The 17,688-nt window shown below is 39.2% G+C and overlaps 3 protein-coding genes across 4 annotated transcripts; all 3 read right to left on the minus strand.

Moving 5' to 3' along the window:
• Positions 1–3,535: 3,535 nt before the first annotated feature.
• Positions 3,536–5,410, minus strand: LOC103959451 (late embryogenesis abundant protein ECP63-like). Its single transcript, XM_009371794.3, has 2 exons — positions 4,248–5,410; positions 3,536–4,152 (listed from the first exon to the last, which is right to left on the minus strand). The coding sequence occupies exons 1-2, from the start codon at positions 5,289–5,291 to the stop codon at positions 3,691–3,693; spliced, it is 1,506 nt and encodes a 501-aa protein (XP_009370069.2). The 5' UTR covers positions 5,292–5,410; the 3' UTR covers positions 3,536–3,690.
• Positions 5,411–7,049: 1,639 nt separating this feature from the next.
• LOC103959452 (putative pentatricopeptide repeat-containing protein At1g26500) lies at positions 7,050–8,793 on the minus strand. The gene has a single exon (XM_009371797.3). It carries the CDS (start codon positions 8,603–8,605, stop codon positions 7,106–7,108), a length of 1,500 nt encoding a protein of 499 aa, XP_009370072.2. The 5' UTR covers positions 8,606–8,793; the 3' UTR covers positions 7,050–7,105.
• A 166-nt stretch (positions 8,794–8,959) lies between these two features.
• On the minus strand, positions 8,960–16,724 carry LOC103959453 (tRNA threonylcarbamoyladenosine dehydratase). Of its 2 annotated transcripts, none has more exons than XM_009371800.3 (11): positions 16,523–16,724; positions 16,304–16,344; positions 15,580–15,697; positions 14,804–14,951; positions 13,286–13,498; positions 12,222–12,356; positions 11,568–11,702; positions 11,233–11,448; positions 10,298–10,422; positions 10,051–10,108; positions 8,960–9,303 (listed from the first exon to the last, which is right to left on the minus strand). In XM_009371800.3, exons 1-11 carry the CDS (start codon positions 16,612–16,614, stop codon positions 9,193–9,195), a joined length of 1,392 nt encoding a protein of 463 aa, XP_009370075.2. In that variant the 5' UTR covers positions 16,615–16,724; the 3' UTR covers positions 8,960–9,192. The 2 variants fall into 2 exon arrangements, with proteins under 2 accessions (XP_009370075.2, XP_009370076.2); XM_009371801.3 differs by having other exon boundaries at positions 16,316–16,344; positions 16,523–16,723.
• Positions 16,725–17,688: the final 964 nt, after the last annotated feature.

Raw genomic sequence — 17,688 nt, forward strand, 5'->3', positions numbered from 1 at the left:
TTTTGATATTTTGAATTGTATTTCCAATATAGGACTTTCGACTTCTTCTAGAGCAAAACATGGTCAAATGGATGAATTTTGGAGTAATTCCAGTTGGAGGATGTTCGTGAGTCACTTAGCTTGATTGTATCAAAATATCATATTTTTCCACCAAGTGGTTATTTTCTGGCGATAAAATAAAGGAGCAATGTGCGGTGCCGGAATAATGACGTTTTGGATTTGAATTACATTTTTGGAGCCCAAGATGACATCGGATGGGTTAGTGGCCTTCTGGAGATGTGTTCAGAACGTTCTTATCTTCAAAATAAACTATTATGGGCTGGATTTGGAGGAGATTTGAGGCTAAAACGTGTGCAGTTTATCCTAGTTTAATTAGGACTTTATGTTTTAATGTATTTTATTATTAGTTGGCTTCCTAGTGGAAATAAGAGACTTGGTGTCACATCCCGGCCCGGGGGGACCACAACTCAAGCCCACTCCACCACCGTAGCACGATATTGTCTGCTTTGAGCCCTGACCACGCCTTCACGGTTTTGTTTCTGGGAACTCACACGAGAACTTCCCGATGGGTCACCCATCCTGGGATTGCTCTCGCACGCTACTCGCTTAACTTCGAAGTTCCCATGGAACCCGAAACCAGTAAGCTCCCAAAAGGCCTCGTGCTAGGTAGAGATTGGAATATACATATAAGGATCACTCCCCTGGACGATGTGGGATGTCACACTTGGTTCCTAGGGTTTGTGCGACTGGCTTTGAGAGAGATATAAAAGGTTTTAGTCAGCCATAGTTTGGGAGGGGGCTCACTTTTATGCAACTTTGGAGATAGAGAGAATTGTTAGGGTTCTTGGAGATTTTCTACTTTAAGGCGTTTTCATTCCTTTTATTCTTAATAATATTTTCTATGATTTCAATTATGAATTTGCGTAACTAATTCGTTTTGCTAGGGCGAAGCCTTGAGCCTTAGCATGAATATGTAATTTTTATTTAATTGTTTATGATTGATTGCATGCATACTTTGAATTATTAATCACCGTGATTAAAACTATCTAATTGTCTTAATGCCTGATCACCATTAGGATCTTTAGAAAAGTAATTTGATGTAGTTTTGGTCGGAAGGTTCCCTGAAATTGACTTTGGCTTCTTGTGATTAATAATTGTAATTTCACTTAAGATGAACACCACATCCTAAGGGTTGCATGGTTTTTCAAAGGGTTTTCATAAAGCATAATGAGTCTTTCATGTTTAGATTTGATCTGAATGTCCGAACGGGTTGCATGTTAAATATACGTTCTATGTTGGAGGTTCCAAGTAGAATATAAATTAGAAAAACCTAACATTTAAAGCGGCATGCGTAGATCATAAGTAATTGGTAAAAATACATAGGATTGCTAGGTGATGGTGGAACCCTTGTGCTTTCTTAATTTGATTTTTCCAAAACATTTTTCTTTCCCCTTCATCTTTAATATTGCAGATTAGTTTGTTTTTATTAATTAAATTCGTTTTAATTTAAGTAGGTTATAAAATCAATCATCTTAACTTTCTGCTTTATACTAATTAATTGGAATTTGGTTTGTTTCGAATTATTTAATAATCCCTGTGGAGAACGACCTTGCGAGAACCGTTTATACTACAACAACCTTGTCATTCTTGCAAGTAATATAGGAGTTTTTAACCCGTTTGCGTCTATGGTAAAATCGTTATCATAGAACGCCATAATTATAAAAGAGTCTTCCGCACGCACATGAGCGCGTGCAAAAAGACTAGTATATTTCATAATCCTAATGTTGCTCTAGTATGTTAATTAATCAGGACTGCCCACGGCAAGGTCGGGATTTATTCAAAATTGTGAATGTGAAAGCGCTCGAACAATGTGCTAGAAAATTAAAATCTTGTGTTGGGGATTTCGAGTTTAGTCGTTTTTTTTTGTATACTATCACAAGTTCTCCAGGTAGGAATAACATCATGATGTTCCTAAATAATATTGGTTTGTGCATTTGAGCCCTCCCTGTCACGCCACCAAGAGATTTTTCAATGCGATCGTCACACGAGGTGGTACACCACGTGTCATTAAACAAATGGTGGGATTTGTATGTTAAAATGTTAATAACTTAAAAAGAAAAAATTTACACCGCTTACATAAAAACACATGATATATCATCCGTATTCCCGTCACGATCAAAAATTTCTCCACACGGATCCCTCGCACGGCATACAGAATGCGAAAATATCTTCCAAAACAAAAGTGACCGCTAAAAGCTTTGATTCCTTCGCAGCCATGTCGAGCTTAAAATATTTCAATGTAGTTACTATGGATAATTTGATAGGAGTTTAAAATGGGAAATGAATATGCAAGTGGATTACTGGATTAATATAATGTTCATTTAAAAGAAAATAAATGTAGCACCCAATTGATCCTTTTCTGTGATTGTTGTTGAGAAATGCTGGAAACAATAGAAGTTTTGAAACATTTTTGTTTTGTTTTTGCTGTTTTGGATTGTACGACTGAGTTCTCTTTCTTTGTACGTATTTACTTCGTATAAACTAAACATTATGAGATTTAGTTGAATGTTCTGAACGACACTTTATATGTATATAGAGTTGTCAACAGCTACTATATATATATATATATATATTTTTTTTTTTTTTTTTTTTTTTGGTGTAACTACTTTGCTTATATTTGATGTAAATAGTTTCTATATATCCACGCACAATACTTAACACATTAATTTAATTCCTTATTCTAATTTTTAAATACAATACTTATAATTCATTTGATTCCCGCGTCAACGTGCGGTGCGGGGGCTAAAACTACTAGTTCAGACTACTTGAATCCAGAAACATACACACTTATGCGACACCAACAAACCATATAAACTCTCAGTGTAACCATTATCCTTACTAAGTTTATGTGCATCCCTAGTTGGTTACAGTTCCCTTCCGATTTCTCCCTTGAACCTGTGGTTTACGAGTTTACGTCCATCCCTAGTCGGATACTGGTTTCTCCCCGTGGTCGTCGCTTACAAGTTTATGTTCATCCCTGGTCGATCGGCACCCCCGAACTATAGATACTTGCGCAAATCAATGTTAATTCACTCGAGCAATCACGACGTCCATATAAAATAGGGTTTAGCTCACTTTCATCTATGGATGATGTAAACATTCTGAACATGGTGAATGTCTAGCGAATCACTACTTTTATCACTCTCAAGATCCCATAATTAAGTACAAGTTCTATCGCCATGATTCTTGCATTACCGCCATGATTCTTGCATTACAAATTTACAGGATCGATTACTTGACTTGGTGAGTACTGCCAACGAGGGAGCTTTGGGTCTCTCCCGCTTCAGGCTAATCGCCCTGTTACTTTGTGATGAAATTTGGGTGAAGTTGCACTTAAGCCCATAAAAATTCATCCACGCCCAAGATTTTTTTGGTAAACCAAACACTTCCCTTCACTATGTCGATGACACGATCGACAAGTCTTGAGCTTAAGAAGATGGTGAATTTGAAGAAAGTGTACATGATAAACACAAGATGCAGGTCATAACCAAACCCTGTTATACACGATAAAGATGGCAAAGCCAATTTATGTAAGCCAAACCGCAACATACCCAAAAAACGACATAAAAACAAAAGTTCGACAACATTACAAAGGTGGAGTCAGGTCCACGCTACACACGTTGGACGCGATCACATTTTGTCGAGGCGCTCCACGCGTTTGCCCTCGTCATCAATGCGGGTCTCCACTCGCGCTTTACCCTCCCCATCCAAACGACCCACGTCGTTGAAGTTTTGACTATGCTTCTGGTCCGACTCGTACAGCTTGCTTGCAACAGCACCAGGCCTCGTCTCCGCCACATCAACCTCCACCCCCTCCACAACAGGAACGGTCCTTCTCCCCGTACTCCCTTTCTCACGTGCGGCACGTGACTCCTCCACCACATCCGTAGGATGAATCAACTTGGTTTTGATGGCACCAGGAATGCTCCCAATCGAGCTGAATATGTTTTCCTTCGCTGCCTGCCCTTTCTCGGCCTCGATGTCACGTGCCTCGCGTGCCCTGTCAGCATCTTCATCCTTGTACTCTTTTCCTTGCAACTTCAACTCCTCCATCTTTCTCCTCGCTTCCTCCTCAGTCTCACTCAGTTTCTCCTACAAAACACAAAAAAGTTTGTTACATAATGATAAATCCAATGTTGTTTGTTTATATGAACGTACATGTATTAATCAAGAATTAGTAATTATACCTTCGCTTTCTCTGCAGTCTCAGAAGTCGTGTCTTTTGTTTTCTCAGCAGTCTCGGCAGCCTTCTGTTTGGTCTCCTCTTTCTTGCCGGACAAGTACTCCATGGCCTTTTGAGCGGCACCGGCAGCGGTATCCTTGAGCTGACCCAACTTGCTCACGGTAGTATCCTTCCCTTCATTAGCCTTCTCAGCCGTGTAGTCCTTGGTTTCCTTTGCTGTCTCGACCGTCGCATCCTTAGCCTCCTTGGCCTTCTCAGCCGCATAGTTGGTATATTCACCAGCCTTGTTGACCGTAGTGTCCTTGGCCTCCTTCGCCTTCTCGGCGGCGTAGTTGGTGTACTCGCCGGCTTTGTTCGTCGTTGTGTCCTTCGCCTCCTTCGCCTTCTCGGTGGCGTAGTTGGTGTTCTCGCCGGCTTTGTTCACAGTTGTGTCCTTCGCCTCCTTCGCCTTCCCAGCTGCATAGTTTGTATACTCGCCCGCTTTCCCCATTGTTGCATCCTTCGCCTCCTTTGCCTTCTGAGCCGCGCTGTCCTTTGTCTCCTTCGCTTTTTGAGCAGCCTCGTTCGCCTTCTGAGCAGCGGTGTCCTTAGTTTCCTTCGCCTTTTCAGCTGTGTAATCCGCATACTCACCCACCTTCCCCTGAGCCGCTTCCTTCGTCTCCTTTGCCTTCTCCGCGGCCTGCTTCGCCTTCTCCTCAGCAGTTTCAGTATACTCGTTTATCTTCTTCCCGGCTGCATCAGTGGTCTCTTTCGCCTTCTGGGTGGTATAGTCTTTATACTCCTTGCCCTTCTCTTGAACCTGACTTTCTTCGTGGGGTTTCCCCACCACAGCTTCCTTGGCATGCTCTAAAGTCCCCGTCACTGCCTTCATCATTGACCCGAAAACACCGGGCTTCTCCTCGCGCTGTGCAAACTCTATTGGCCTCCCTTGGTCATCAGTCACATAAGTAGTCTCCACCACGACAGTCTCTTCCGCCGGTTCATCGGCAGCGAGCCTCGCTGCTGCCTTGGCAGCTGTCTCATCTTTCATTTGCTTCGACGACGCCATTGAAAACCCACAAAACGCACTTCGAAATTAGACACGATTTTTTTCTTTTCAAACAAACACTTGGAATGCTTTTCGAGTTTTTTACTTCTTTCTTCTTTTCTGTATCTTCTTTTGGTACACCGGAAGGTAAGGTGGCCGTATATATAGGATTTGAATCCTCTCCTGATCTAATGGAAATGATCCTCCTGATATATTATCGTAGGTCGTTGGATAAATTCAATGGCTACAAACAGAAGGTTCTTTTAAAATTATAATAATTGTAACCGTTGGATAAAAATCTAACGGTCCATGATGATAGGTCAGGAGAATTCTTTCCATTAATTCAGGAGAGGATCCAAATCCGTATATATAACCGGTGGAGTTATGAGAATGTGACACGTGGAGGTGGGGTGCGTTTGTAGCTGCTACGTGGTTCTGTGGGTCGAGACTTTGACACGTCGATTTGCATGCAGAGTGATGAATGGCAATGAGGATCTCGATTCAACTGTGTGGGGGAAATGGGAAGTGCACTGTCGGTGGATTTAGTTGGGAGGGATTAGGGGGGTCCTTACCGTTTTGTTCTGGTTGCATTCCACGTGTCATGCCAGGTGGCGAATTGGGCTTGATTTTGGCTCTTGGTCGGTTAGTTCGAGTCGATAACGTTTTGGCTAAGAAAAATGCAACTGGTGGTTTTAAGAATCTGGAAAAATAAGTGCAGCACTAGTCGGCTTTGAATAAAGTTGGAATTCAATATAATTTCTAGGCAAGCGTCTAAAGACTCTAAACACACCTAGAACACTATCTCCGAAATCCACAAGATCGATAAAATACTAAGTTTTATTGATAAAAATCTAAGTCTGTGTAAAATGAAAATTTGTAAAAATATTGATAGACATACAGTATTTTCGGAAAAATAATAAAAGTTTGTTAAAAATTTGAAAATTTAAAATATAACTTTATAGACTGTTTGTTTTTCTAAATATTTAATCGATATGTCGAGAATATCGATTAAATCTGATGATTTTAGTCGGTTCTATGGACTTAATCTACGATTTAGCGATGAGTAGCAATTGATTGAAATCCTTGTAATAAGAATGAGATTGCATTCTATGTATATGGGCCGGCAAAACACCTAAAATCTTTTGTAATTGAGACCGATTCCAATATGCCCGAACTGGTTCTCGCCGTTCGAAAGGCATCTGTGGAGTATGTTCATTTAAGAGTTTCTTAAGCATAGGTTGAAGTTTAAACATCACTCCTCATTTTCGTATCTTTCTTTAATTTTCTAATATCCCACAAAAATATTAGCCATATTGACGTAATTTCAAACATTAAAAAAATAAGTTTTATATACCCCATCAACTCATAATCCTACTGGGGAAAATAACATCCAAGTCCCAAATAACAAAGGAAAATGAATCTAAAACCGTAAAGATAATTAAATTCTATAGAGCTATAAATAATTCATAATAAATTCTATAACGTTAAGTTTTCAACAAGTTATTGCAAGTAATGCAAAAATAGGCACTGGTTAAATAAATTTTATCGTCTGTCTGTCTCTGTATATACAGAATCATCATCTTCTACCTCAAACAATAGTTACTCGGATTTGGGGAAGGCTAATCCTAGATACCCTTCTTTCCATCACATAGATCGTCCGTGATTGGTCAGGGAACTTATAGTGATCGGACAAACGGAGAGATTTTTCAGCAGAAGATGATACTTCACGTATTATTATACAAATAATGAGATATGTGTATTAAAAATTTAATAACTTAAAATTTTCTCGGACAGATGCCCTAAAAGTCTAGGGACTCACAATTCACAACCCCTCTTCACGTCTCTACTGCCCTATTTCTTCTTCTATCTCTTGTCGCCATTTTCTCCCCGTACCTCTGAAAAATATCCGCCAAATCCACCAACCCGACCTCCCTGAACTTCTTCCCCACCTCCTCAAACATCTCCACCCCTTCTTCATTTGAGTAATAGTGCAAAAACTTGTTGTAATCAAATCTAGGGACCTCGAGTCCTCTTTTAATCACCCTCTCTACATACTTGGTGGCTTCCAACGACTTCCCTGCCTTCACCAAACCCCCAACAAAAATGGTGTCGAAGTTCACCAGAGGATCCGATCCCTTCCTCCCTCTCTTCCCCAGATGCCCTTGCAATAGCATGATATAAGTGTGCATGTTAGGCTCACACCGTCTTCTGATCATCTCCCTAAACACTTCCGTCGCGTCGCGCGCCTTTCTCAACCTCAAAAGCCCCTTGATCAACCCATGGTACAAGCTAATATCCGGCTTTTCGATCCCTTCCAAAACCTTGAACGCCATTGTAACTCGTCCTCTTGCTAAAAGCCCGTAAACCAGTGACGCCAATGTCGAATTATCTGCCTCAATCCTTCTCTTGTGCATTTCCTCAAACACCTCATGTGCTTCCTCTATCTTGCCCCTTTTACACATCCACTCAATCACAAGCCTGTAAGTTGAGAGACCCAAATCCTCCATTCTGTTCACCCTCATCATCTGGAAAACCTTCAGCGCCTCGCCGTATCGATTCGTCTTGAAAAGGGTCTCCATCATCTTCTCAACGGCACCGATATCCGGGTCGAACCCTTCATCTACCATCAAATTCCAAATCTTTGAAGCCTCGATCATATCACCCACATCGCAAAAACCTTGAATCAAACACCTGTAAGTAAACCCATCGGGCCGAATCGATTCCTTCAGCTTCAAAACCAGAAATCTCGCCTCAACGACGAGCTTCGACCCACACAAATCCTCAACCACCATATTCAAATTCCCCAAATCGTACCCAAATCCAAACCCATTCATGGCGTGAAAGAAATCGACACACTTGTTCAACTCCCTGGCCTTGGCCAGCGTCCTGAGAGCAATCAGAAAAGTCTTGCGATTCACCAAACGACGACGTCCCATCTCATGGAGGGTGTCCCAGAAGAGCTGGATGTTCCTGGACTTGCCGATGACGTCGAGCATTTTGTTGAAGGAGACGGCGGTGTGGGTGAAATCGGGGTGGTGGGACTGAGTGTAGCGGAAGAAGAGGTAGACGGGCCGCCATGAAAGGGGGAAGGAGTTGCAGACCTGGAGGAAGAACTCGTGGGTGAGTTGGAAGGCGGAGGAGTTGAGGTTCGAGTGGAGACGTGACTCGGGCGAGTTCTGTTGCTGGTAGAGAATGGTGCAGACCCGGAGGAGGCGGGCCGGGTCTACCGGGGATGGAGCGGCGGCGGCGAGTTGGGGCTGAGTCGACTCGGTTGTCGTGAACCGGCGGAAGAAATTTGGGATTAGGAGGGACCTTGTTCTTTGTCTGATTAGCATTCTGCTATTTCTCTCAGGTAGTTTTTTTTTCCCGCGGCCGCTGTTTGTCCTGAATGAAATTTTCAAAAGACCTAAATAACCCTAGATAACTTGTAAATTACAACACCTAGCCCTTACTTTAGTCTCATTTCGTCGGGGGAATTTTGATAAAATAACCAAATTTAATACCCTAAATTTATGATAATATTGATATAAAATCCAAATTGTGCGAACATCGCACCCTTGCACAGAATGTTGCTTCATACGTATGGCTGTGATTAGTTGTTCTTAAAGGAAAACAAGCAATCTTAAAATCAAATCTCACGACGAATAATAATTTTTATCGTTCAAAGAAAACACAAATAATTCCCAGAATATGCAAAAAACGCTTTTTGTTTCGAAGCCCAGTTTCAAATTCCAATAGTAATATAACAACCATGTTCATGTAAAATACATATTTGGTGAAGATTGAAACGCTGCTGAAACGGATCCAAACTTTATATCGATCGAGTTTAGACGTACATGTATCAAAGGATGTCAGTTACAGAGACCCTCTCAGATCACGAGTTGTTACTCCGTCTCAGCTCACGAGTCACGAGCCTCGTTGGTTACAAGCCAAATTCTAGCTCAGCGCGCTTCAGAACAGAGGTCACTCTATCGAAAAATTCTGATTCTCTTTCTTTAATATCCTCCAGAGTAGTCGATTCATGTTCATCTGCCTGAACAGAAGAAGCAGACCATGTTAGGAAACCGTAAAAAACGAAGAAACAAAATAAAGTTCTAAAGCAACTAACACAACACCTATAAAAACTTGCATCGACATCAGACTCCTTCGTTACACCAGCAAATCACATTACCATGCAGATCATACCATATTATCACATACAGGTAAGAGGATTTCTAGTTTGCTTTGGTTGCCGTCGGCTACGAGGTTAGCATTCCTAACAAAAGTGGCTCTAGTCTACGGTCAGATGAACGAACTGCCAGCAGCTCGTATGAGAGTAGGTTTAACCGCACTTAAATTCATCCCATGGTGTCCCAGCAAGTCCCTCGTTCGAATTAGGGGTAAATGGGAATGATTTAGGATACATCTCCTCGTGATTCTGAGGAAATTATTACTAACCCAATGAAAATCGAAATTAACTTGTCACTTGCAAAAGGGAAGGGAGAACAATTTCAAGCTTATACGTACTAAACGAAACCAAAAACGATTTTGATAGCTCAAAGCTTCCACTAGTTTAGATGCCGATCTATTTGACCATTAATTGGGGAACTCAACGTCTACCATACAGAAAGAAAAGAACTTCAACAATTTGACATGAATAGGAAAGACAAAAAATATTGCAGGCATATGAGAACTAGCATGTACTTGCATTTTATGAACACCAAATTCAATCGAAATAGCTGGCTTCCAGGTTTAACGAAGCACCGATAGTGTGCCAAAAGTTGAATATACTCTCACATACCTCTTTAAATTTTAAGAGAATTAGGTTGGATACAGATGCCGGCTTTTCCCTGTCCCACCTGGAAGAAAGGAACAAGAAGTTGAACACTTCAGTGATAAATAAACCTTTAATCCTTCAAATGTTTGTGCTTAAAGAACAAAGGATTCTCTACCAAGTTCATTGTTTCACACAGGTACTCATTTATGAGATTTAAACATGAAATATTATATGCTTGCTGATCAATGGTAATACAAAAGTGAATCCGTACCTCACAAGCATTAACTCATTTACCGATCGCCACATCCCACGTCCTACATCTTTGGCAAATGGCTCTCTTGCACTTCTTCCATGCCACAACTCTTTTGCAATATACATCACTTCCTCAACATCCACCTATTAGAAGGGGCAAATGAGTATTGCAGCATTACTTAGATGCATATTTTAAGAGAATAAGAACACTGAACAGCCACAAAACAATTAATTCTGATGAATAAGCCCGTGTTTCTTTTTTCCTCTGCATACCAGTAAAAATCGGTCTAAAGTTGTGCTCACATTGACTATAACTATCCTATCCTACTGACTAATAATTGGCACTTCGAACGGAACATTAAAACATTCGCAGATCAAAAAACCAAAAACAGTGTTTTGGCATAAAATATGTCAGTTGTGACTTCAAAAATGACATGAGATACAAATCCTAGTCCATCGCAGTATTGACTAAAATATTGATAAGGAATATAGAGAATAATTTCAGAGGACTAAATCAAATTAACGGAGCATTCCATTGATTAGAAGCCCCACAACCATTTGGAGTGGATTCTTGAAATGATCATTGAAGGCAGCTCATCAGTGTCGAGGAACCTTACAAAAGAAAGAACGCTTTATGTCACCATAGAACCACTCTTGGATTCGACATGAGGGGATGCATTATGTAATTTCCATGCTATTATTACAGGAAGCTTTTAAATGCTAATTCATTAACAAAAACAATAAAGAACAAAGAAAATACTAGTAGCCATTGGGAGTCCAACAGCTCCACAGCCCCAACTACACATGACCCAGTTAAGAACAAACCTATATCATCCCATTAAAGTAATCAAAAGAAATCCTAAAAGAAGTTAGAAAAGCCATAGCCATTCCCAAACATTCAACAGTACGGCAACCTCAAAGGAGCAAAATTTAAGGGAGGAGACCTTTCCATACCTGGACATGCAAGGCAGTTCCATACAATGACTCCTCATGTTCAATAAGGCGTTGGTGAAGCATCCGGTAATGGTCAATGTCCAAATTTACTATAGGCTCTGTTTGAACTTGCAATCCAGCCAGTTGTGTCAAAACAAAGGAGGCCATGACCTGTCCAAATATAGCAGGGATGGTGCCAAGAACAGGTATTATGCGAACCCTGAATCCCGGTAGGATCTGATGTCATAGTAAGAAGACAGTGAATTTTTTTACAACACCTTAAGAAATTTACGACTCCTGGGATCTATACAATTCAATGGAAGTAAATAACCAAATAAATTAAAGTAAATCATTACCTGATAATCTGAAGGATTTTCTTCCTCTCCACTTGGTCCTTTGAATGGAAGAAGCTTTGCCTTAGGCTTCTCTAATGAAAATACAACAGTTACGCCACCCTCAATGCCATAATCTCTCCTTAAACGGTGTCTTACCTGTGATTACCAATTTGATAAAGAGATATAAGAGCAATGCAAGAATCCCAACAAAACATCATTATCTGGCAACATAGCATACTAGATTGTCTGACAAGAAAACATTAACGTACAAATATATTAATTAAAATAAAGATGAACTGAAAAAGTTGAGGAACAAGATGTCCCTAATATGCTCAAAAGATTGACCAGAAATACTAAAGAAATACATCAACATATTTTAAAGGTATCTTAATAGAAAATTGTCAATAAACAATTGACTAATGCTACATGAATTTTACATGCAATAATTCGGAAAGCCAACAAAAAATGAGAAGCTCTGGCAAAATACAGGTACTTAAGTGTTGGAACAATTTACTGCACAAAGCTAAAAACTATTTCCACTATAAAAAATATAAAAAAAATAAAAAATAAAATCATAGCAAGGGTTAGCAATAGAAAATTGTGAAAAAGATCCTGGCGACAAATCATTATTTGTGTTACAAAAACTATTAATTAAATTAAAGTCAAGATCCTTACAGATCGGGATAATGGATCATTTGTTGATTGTCTTAAATCAGCAACGCGTATTCTAGTTGGGTCAGCTCTAGCACCAGCTCCTGTTGCTGATAATACATTCAAACCCCTACGTACACACGCAGCAAGAAGTGCCACCTATTACATATGATAAATCAAGAATTGAAAAATGAACTTTCAGTTCCTAATAGAATACACAAATAATTTCCAGAACAAAAAACAGTACTGCTTGTAAAACAACTACTGAAAGATATTTGTTGAGGCTTTCTACAATGTGGGATGCATGTAGTGGGATGAGCTTTGCTCTCCTAAGCATCAAAAGACACTAATGAGCAGTTGAGATTATCTAAATAAGATTTAGTCAAATCTCAACCACTCGTTCGTGCAAAATGATGTGCAGGGGAAAATCATGTACAGTGGTATTATATCAGGAGAATAGTTATAGATGCGCTTCAACATTTGCATTATTTTAGAAGCAGCTTTGCATTTCCTCGCAAGTACAGCCCTGTAACGGACTATAGGATGCTTATTCATTGATCATAGAGAAAGGTACAAAACAACAAAAGTATATGGCCAGAATGGAAGCATATTAAATGATTTGTCACCTGCGGCATAAATCAATTAATTCATCTGATTAATGCAGTTCCCATATTTTCACATAAAGTGACATATACATGTCTAATTACATAGTATATGCAGAGAAGGGATAGAATCTGCATCCATAAATTAAATGACCAAGCATTTATTTGCAACTTATCACAGGCGCCAAAATCAAATATGTTCCCCAAATACCATATCTGATGGATGAAGCAATTAAGTCATGGTCACCGAAGAATTATTATGAGACTGTAATCGTTGCATATACGATATCAAACTAAGAACTAATGGACCTTCTCTCTAACTGATCTATAGACCTACGAAGATATTCAAATAAAAAAGGAAGACAGTACAGATATTATTAAATTTACCTTACAGATTGTTAGTGACTTATTAAACGAGAAATCAGAATAAAAGGCTAGCTAAAATAAAACATTCAGACTACTTTCAGTTCCAGGCAATAGTGGTACCTTTGTATCAATGTTATCAATGCAATCTAAAACAAAATCAGGATGACCCGCAAGGATTTCTTCTTCAGATGATTCATTATATAATAAAACTTTTGCATCTATGTGGCACTCTGGGAAGATTGACAAGAAATGCTCTTTCAGACATTGAGCTTTTGGGATGCCAACATCTGCTCTTGTTGCAACAGCATGTCGATTGAGTGATGAAACTGATACCTTGTAATGAAATGAACATACAAGTAAAGATGTTAGAAAGAATTTAGAAAAGAAGATTTTAGGAGATGGAGATAGGGGAGAATGTGGAGAAGGATGCTCTCCTAAAGCTAGGCATCCAACACTTCTATGAAATTTATATAGATGCTTTTCAAAGACGAAAATAAACCAGTTACAAACACAAGTTGTGGATCTCAGACAGTAATAAAAACACTTCTTAAAATCCTCTTCAAGCTGGAGAAAACAAGTAAAAGATGTCTAGCTTGCAATACCTCCAAAAGTGAACCCAATCAAAATAAGAATATGTGTGAAAATGAATAAAGCAAGATTCTGTGATTAGATTGGAGATAAATTTATTGCAAATTACTTGATTGCATATGTTGAAACGGAACTTCATGAGAGTATGAGATCTCACTTGATAATAAATAATCTCTATTGCCTAGTATCACCAACAACTGTACAAAATTTGACATAGTCTGTTTGTTTTTTTAGTTTATATCTATTTACATTTAGCAGGTAAATGATAAGATAATTGATAGCTGTTACAATTAGAGGACCAAAACCAATTGGATGTGGACAGGCCCAAGATATTTGTAATGCAAGGTTTCCAACTCCCGATGTGGGATTTTATATCCATAACTCGTGCAGGCTGCAACCACATCAATAATTTTATAAGTAGTATAGATCACTAGACAACCACTAGAGCCCAAAAGCTTAAGCTACTAGGGAATGGGCCAACAATGGATGTAAAGCTAACACCCCACCGTGCATGCAACCCCTGCTGCAAATTGAAAATTAGGGAAATGCAGACAAACCTACAACTTGAAAATGAACAAAGAAGTTGGGAACTGGGATTGGAGGTTTCGAATGCAAAACCTCCTGTGACCAGGTACTCCCAGATTATGGAGCCAACGTTTTTGCAGAACCTCTTGGGCAATAACCTCATTATATTCCTTAGTCAGTTCAAGCTCAAAATTGATAAGGAAGGGAACAGCGTTCTTGCAGAACCTCTTGGGCAATAACCTCTTTATATTCCATAGTCAGTTCCAATTCATGCCCCAAATTGACAAGGAAGGTAACACATCTCTTACACAAAATCCTTTTCAATACCCTCCTCTTTTTCCTTCTAATTCCCAAACACATCAACATTCCGTTTCTGAGCAGCAGTAGCGAATTCAGAAACTTTTTGAGAGATAGGAACCTTTGCAAGGCTTTATTATCATGTTAAAACTAGAGAATCAACCCAAGAAATTTGAAATAGGTGGAGAAGCCCAAGACACGAGTAATGCTTAGGCTTCACAGAGATACCTGATCAAAGTCCACAAGGAGGAGCCTCCCAACCCCTGATCGCAAAAGCATTGATGCAGCATGACTTCCAACTCCTCCAAGACCAATGACCACAACATAGGATGCAGTAACTTTTTGTTGAGGCTCAAGTCCGAAAAATTGAATGTTCCTGTTGAAAACAAAAGGCAGCATGTATAGCTATGTAAACCATATCAGAAGATCCCACCATGGCTCAAGTCCTATCTTTGCAAAAATCCTTGTTATTTGGAAAAGTCATAAAGGATTCTTATGCATATTTAATAATATGCTCTCTTATAAGAAGAATATTCATATTAAGAAATAAATCTAAAAATAGAGTCCAATATTCCCTCTTTTCAGTCCTGTACAGGTTTCGTAAGTAAAGAACGCGAAGAAGACCATACTAGCCCTTTTCATTGAGTATTTTGCCAGCTTTATCACATCTTTGATGTAGACTTAAGATCTATGCTTTTTAAGGATTGCTGATTCCATTTTCTTGCACTTTGTGAAGAAACCCTTTTGTATGTTGAAATAATGCTCTATGGAAACTGTCAAAAATTCAGAACCTAATGACATTTAATATTTAAAATGCATTGAATAAATGGCTACAGAATTTTCCTGGTTTAAATGAATGCTATGAAAGTAAATGTCTTTAAAGAAGAAAGAAATGTGGTAGGTATTCAATAAATCAAAGGACAGATTATGAAACAACTAATCATGTATGATCACTATAGGAGAGAGTGCCAAACAAATGGTTTGCAGGAATAAAGATAATATACCTTGTTAGTTGTTCAGAAACTATTTCATCACTTAGAAGATCTACACCAGCCATCTTGTTATTCCCATTCCCAGGAACTGCACAACAATTTGTTCGTGTCTTGGAAACAGGCTCTATACCTGGAATAACAATAAAAACGACAAAAGAAGGAGAAAAACAAACATCATAGCTACAAACTTAATGGAAGACAGATGGGGTAAGTCAAAATAGAAGGTGAACACAAAAAACCCATGAATTTGGTATCAAGACAGCTGCAATCTACATAGACCACTTTCCAAGCAAGCATTTTTCATTTATTTATGCAGGTGGTTAGGCTCACTTGTGAGCAATAGGGCATTGTTGTAGACTCGAAGAGACCTTTTACAGATTCAATTTTACTCGGCACAAGGTACACGTAGCAACGGTAAGTTCTTCGAGCATTTCACTTCTATTATATGTCCTCGAATCATAAGTTGGTGCTGAATTTAGCAAACCAAAATGTCACATGAACCCAACAAAACATTTCAGTCCTACACTCCTACCATAATGTAGAATGAAACATCTTACAAAAAATTGAGACATGGTGCACTGGTGAAACTCCTGCATAAGCTATCACTTAACGATAAAGTGAGAAACTTCACATATTTTTTACTTGAAACCCAATTCAAGCAAAGACCAATTATAACTTACCACCAAGTAAATAAACAGTTTTTCTCTACAAATTAAATAACAATTGGGTAACTTACTATGCAACTCACCTCCCTTTTCATCGCATCCGTTGACACTCCTACGGAGTAAGAAGTAGATAAATCAACCCCAGCACACCAAAACCCCCTTTATCAGTGAGTATCACCATATTCATATCGAAAAATCAATAGAATTTATACCAATATCATCGTATTCGTATCGAAAATCAACTCAATCAGCTACTGATAACGGAAAAAAAACTCTAGTGATTGACTGACCTTGGTCGAAACTTCAAGAGAAGGATGGTGGAAACAGAGCCTAGCAGAGCTCCAAATCCGAGCAATGCCAAGCATCTTGCTTTCTCCTCCATCTTCTGCCGCCCTCCCTCCAACCTCTGGTTTTTTCTTACTTTCTTTCGTTTTTCTGGGTTGCCAAACACCCCAATCTCCGGAACATTGGCGGGGAAGGGGGACAGACAGGGTTTTAGGCATCGCTACTCCGGTAACCGGGTCGACAGTGGTACCCAACTACAAATGGGCCTAGTCTAAAATGGGCCTCGCACTATATAAATCCAATAGTTTGGTTTCGAACCACACTGTCTTATGGTATGAATTTGTACATTTATCTTTTATTGCAGCTCTCTAGCAGAGGCGGACCCTTTAGCATTTACTGTTATACTTATGATTTTTACGATTTTTTTTGTAGCCTCAGGGTCCAACATTTTTACTTTAATTTTGTTCGTTGGGTTTAGATTTGAGATTGATTGCTCCTATGCAGTTCAAGCAATCTATTACTTATGAGCTTTGAGGAGAATTTTTATCTAGGATCAGTGGAAAGAGAGAGGAAGAAATTCAGAGAGACGTGGAGTTTAGATTTAAGGAAAATGATGATAAGGACGACACCATACCAAACTCACAAAACGTCGATTGCTCACCACACAGCACAATAATTTTTGTAAGATCAAAAAAACGTTTCAGATTGAGACTTTTGAGCCTCTTCTAAGTAAAATCTTAGCTCTGCCACTGCTCACTAGTACATTGTTGTGGCTAGCCTTTATACAATCATAGGGGAACATTTTAGCAGAAAAGTTAGGAAGAGTATCCTTGGATCATTTTTATTCTAGCATTCGCAGCATTAGTGAGTATACTCGAGGACATCAAAATCTTCACTTACCTTACCATGGTGTGCTCTTACGAAAGATTTTTAGTGTGCTCGAAACACAGGGTGGTACATCATGTGTCTCTATACAAGTGGTGAGATTCTTGTGTTAAAAAATTAATAACAGACAAAATAAAATTTTCTACCATTTATATAATAACGTATGGTGTACCACTTGTGTTACAGCCAAGGAAAAATTCTCATGCTCATACATGCCACATCAAGGAAATCAAGATTCAATTCAGCCTATTCAGGTTCCAAGTAGACCTGGCATTTGTGTCGTGTG

The sequence above is a fragment of a genome, unplaced genomic scaffold (assembly GCF_019419815.1).
Source record: "Pyrus x bretschneideri cultivar Hongxiangsu unplaced genomic scaffold, Pyrus_bretschneideri_v1 Contig41, whole genome shotgun sequence".
NCBI classification, from domain to species: domain Eukaryota; kingdom Viridiplantae; phylum Streptophyta; class Magnoliopsida; order Rosales; family Rosaceae; genus Pyrus; species Pyrus x bretschneideri.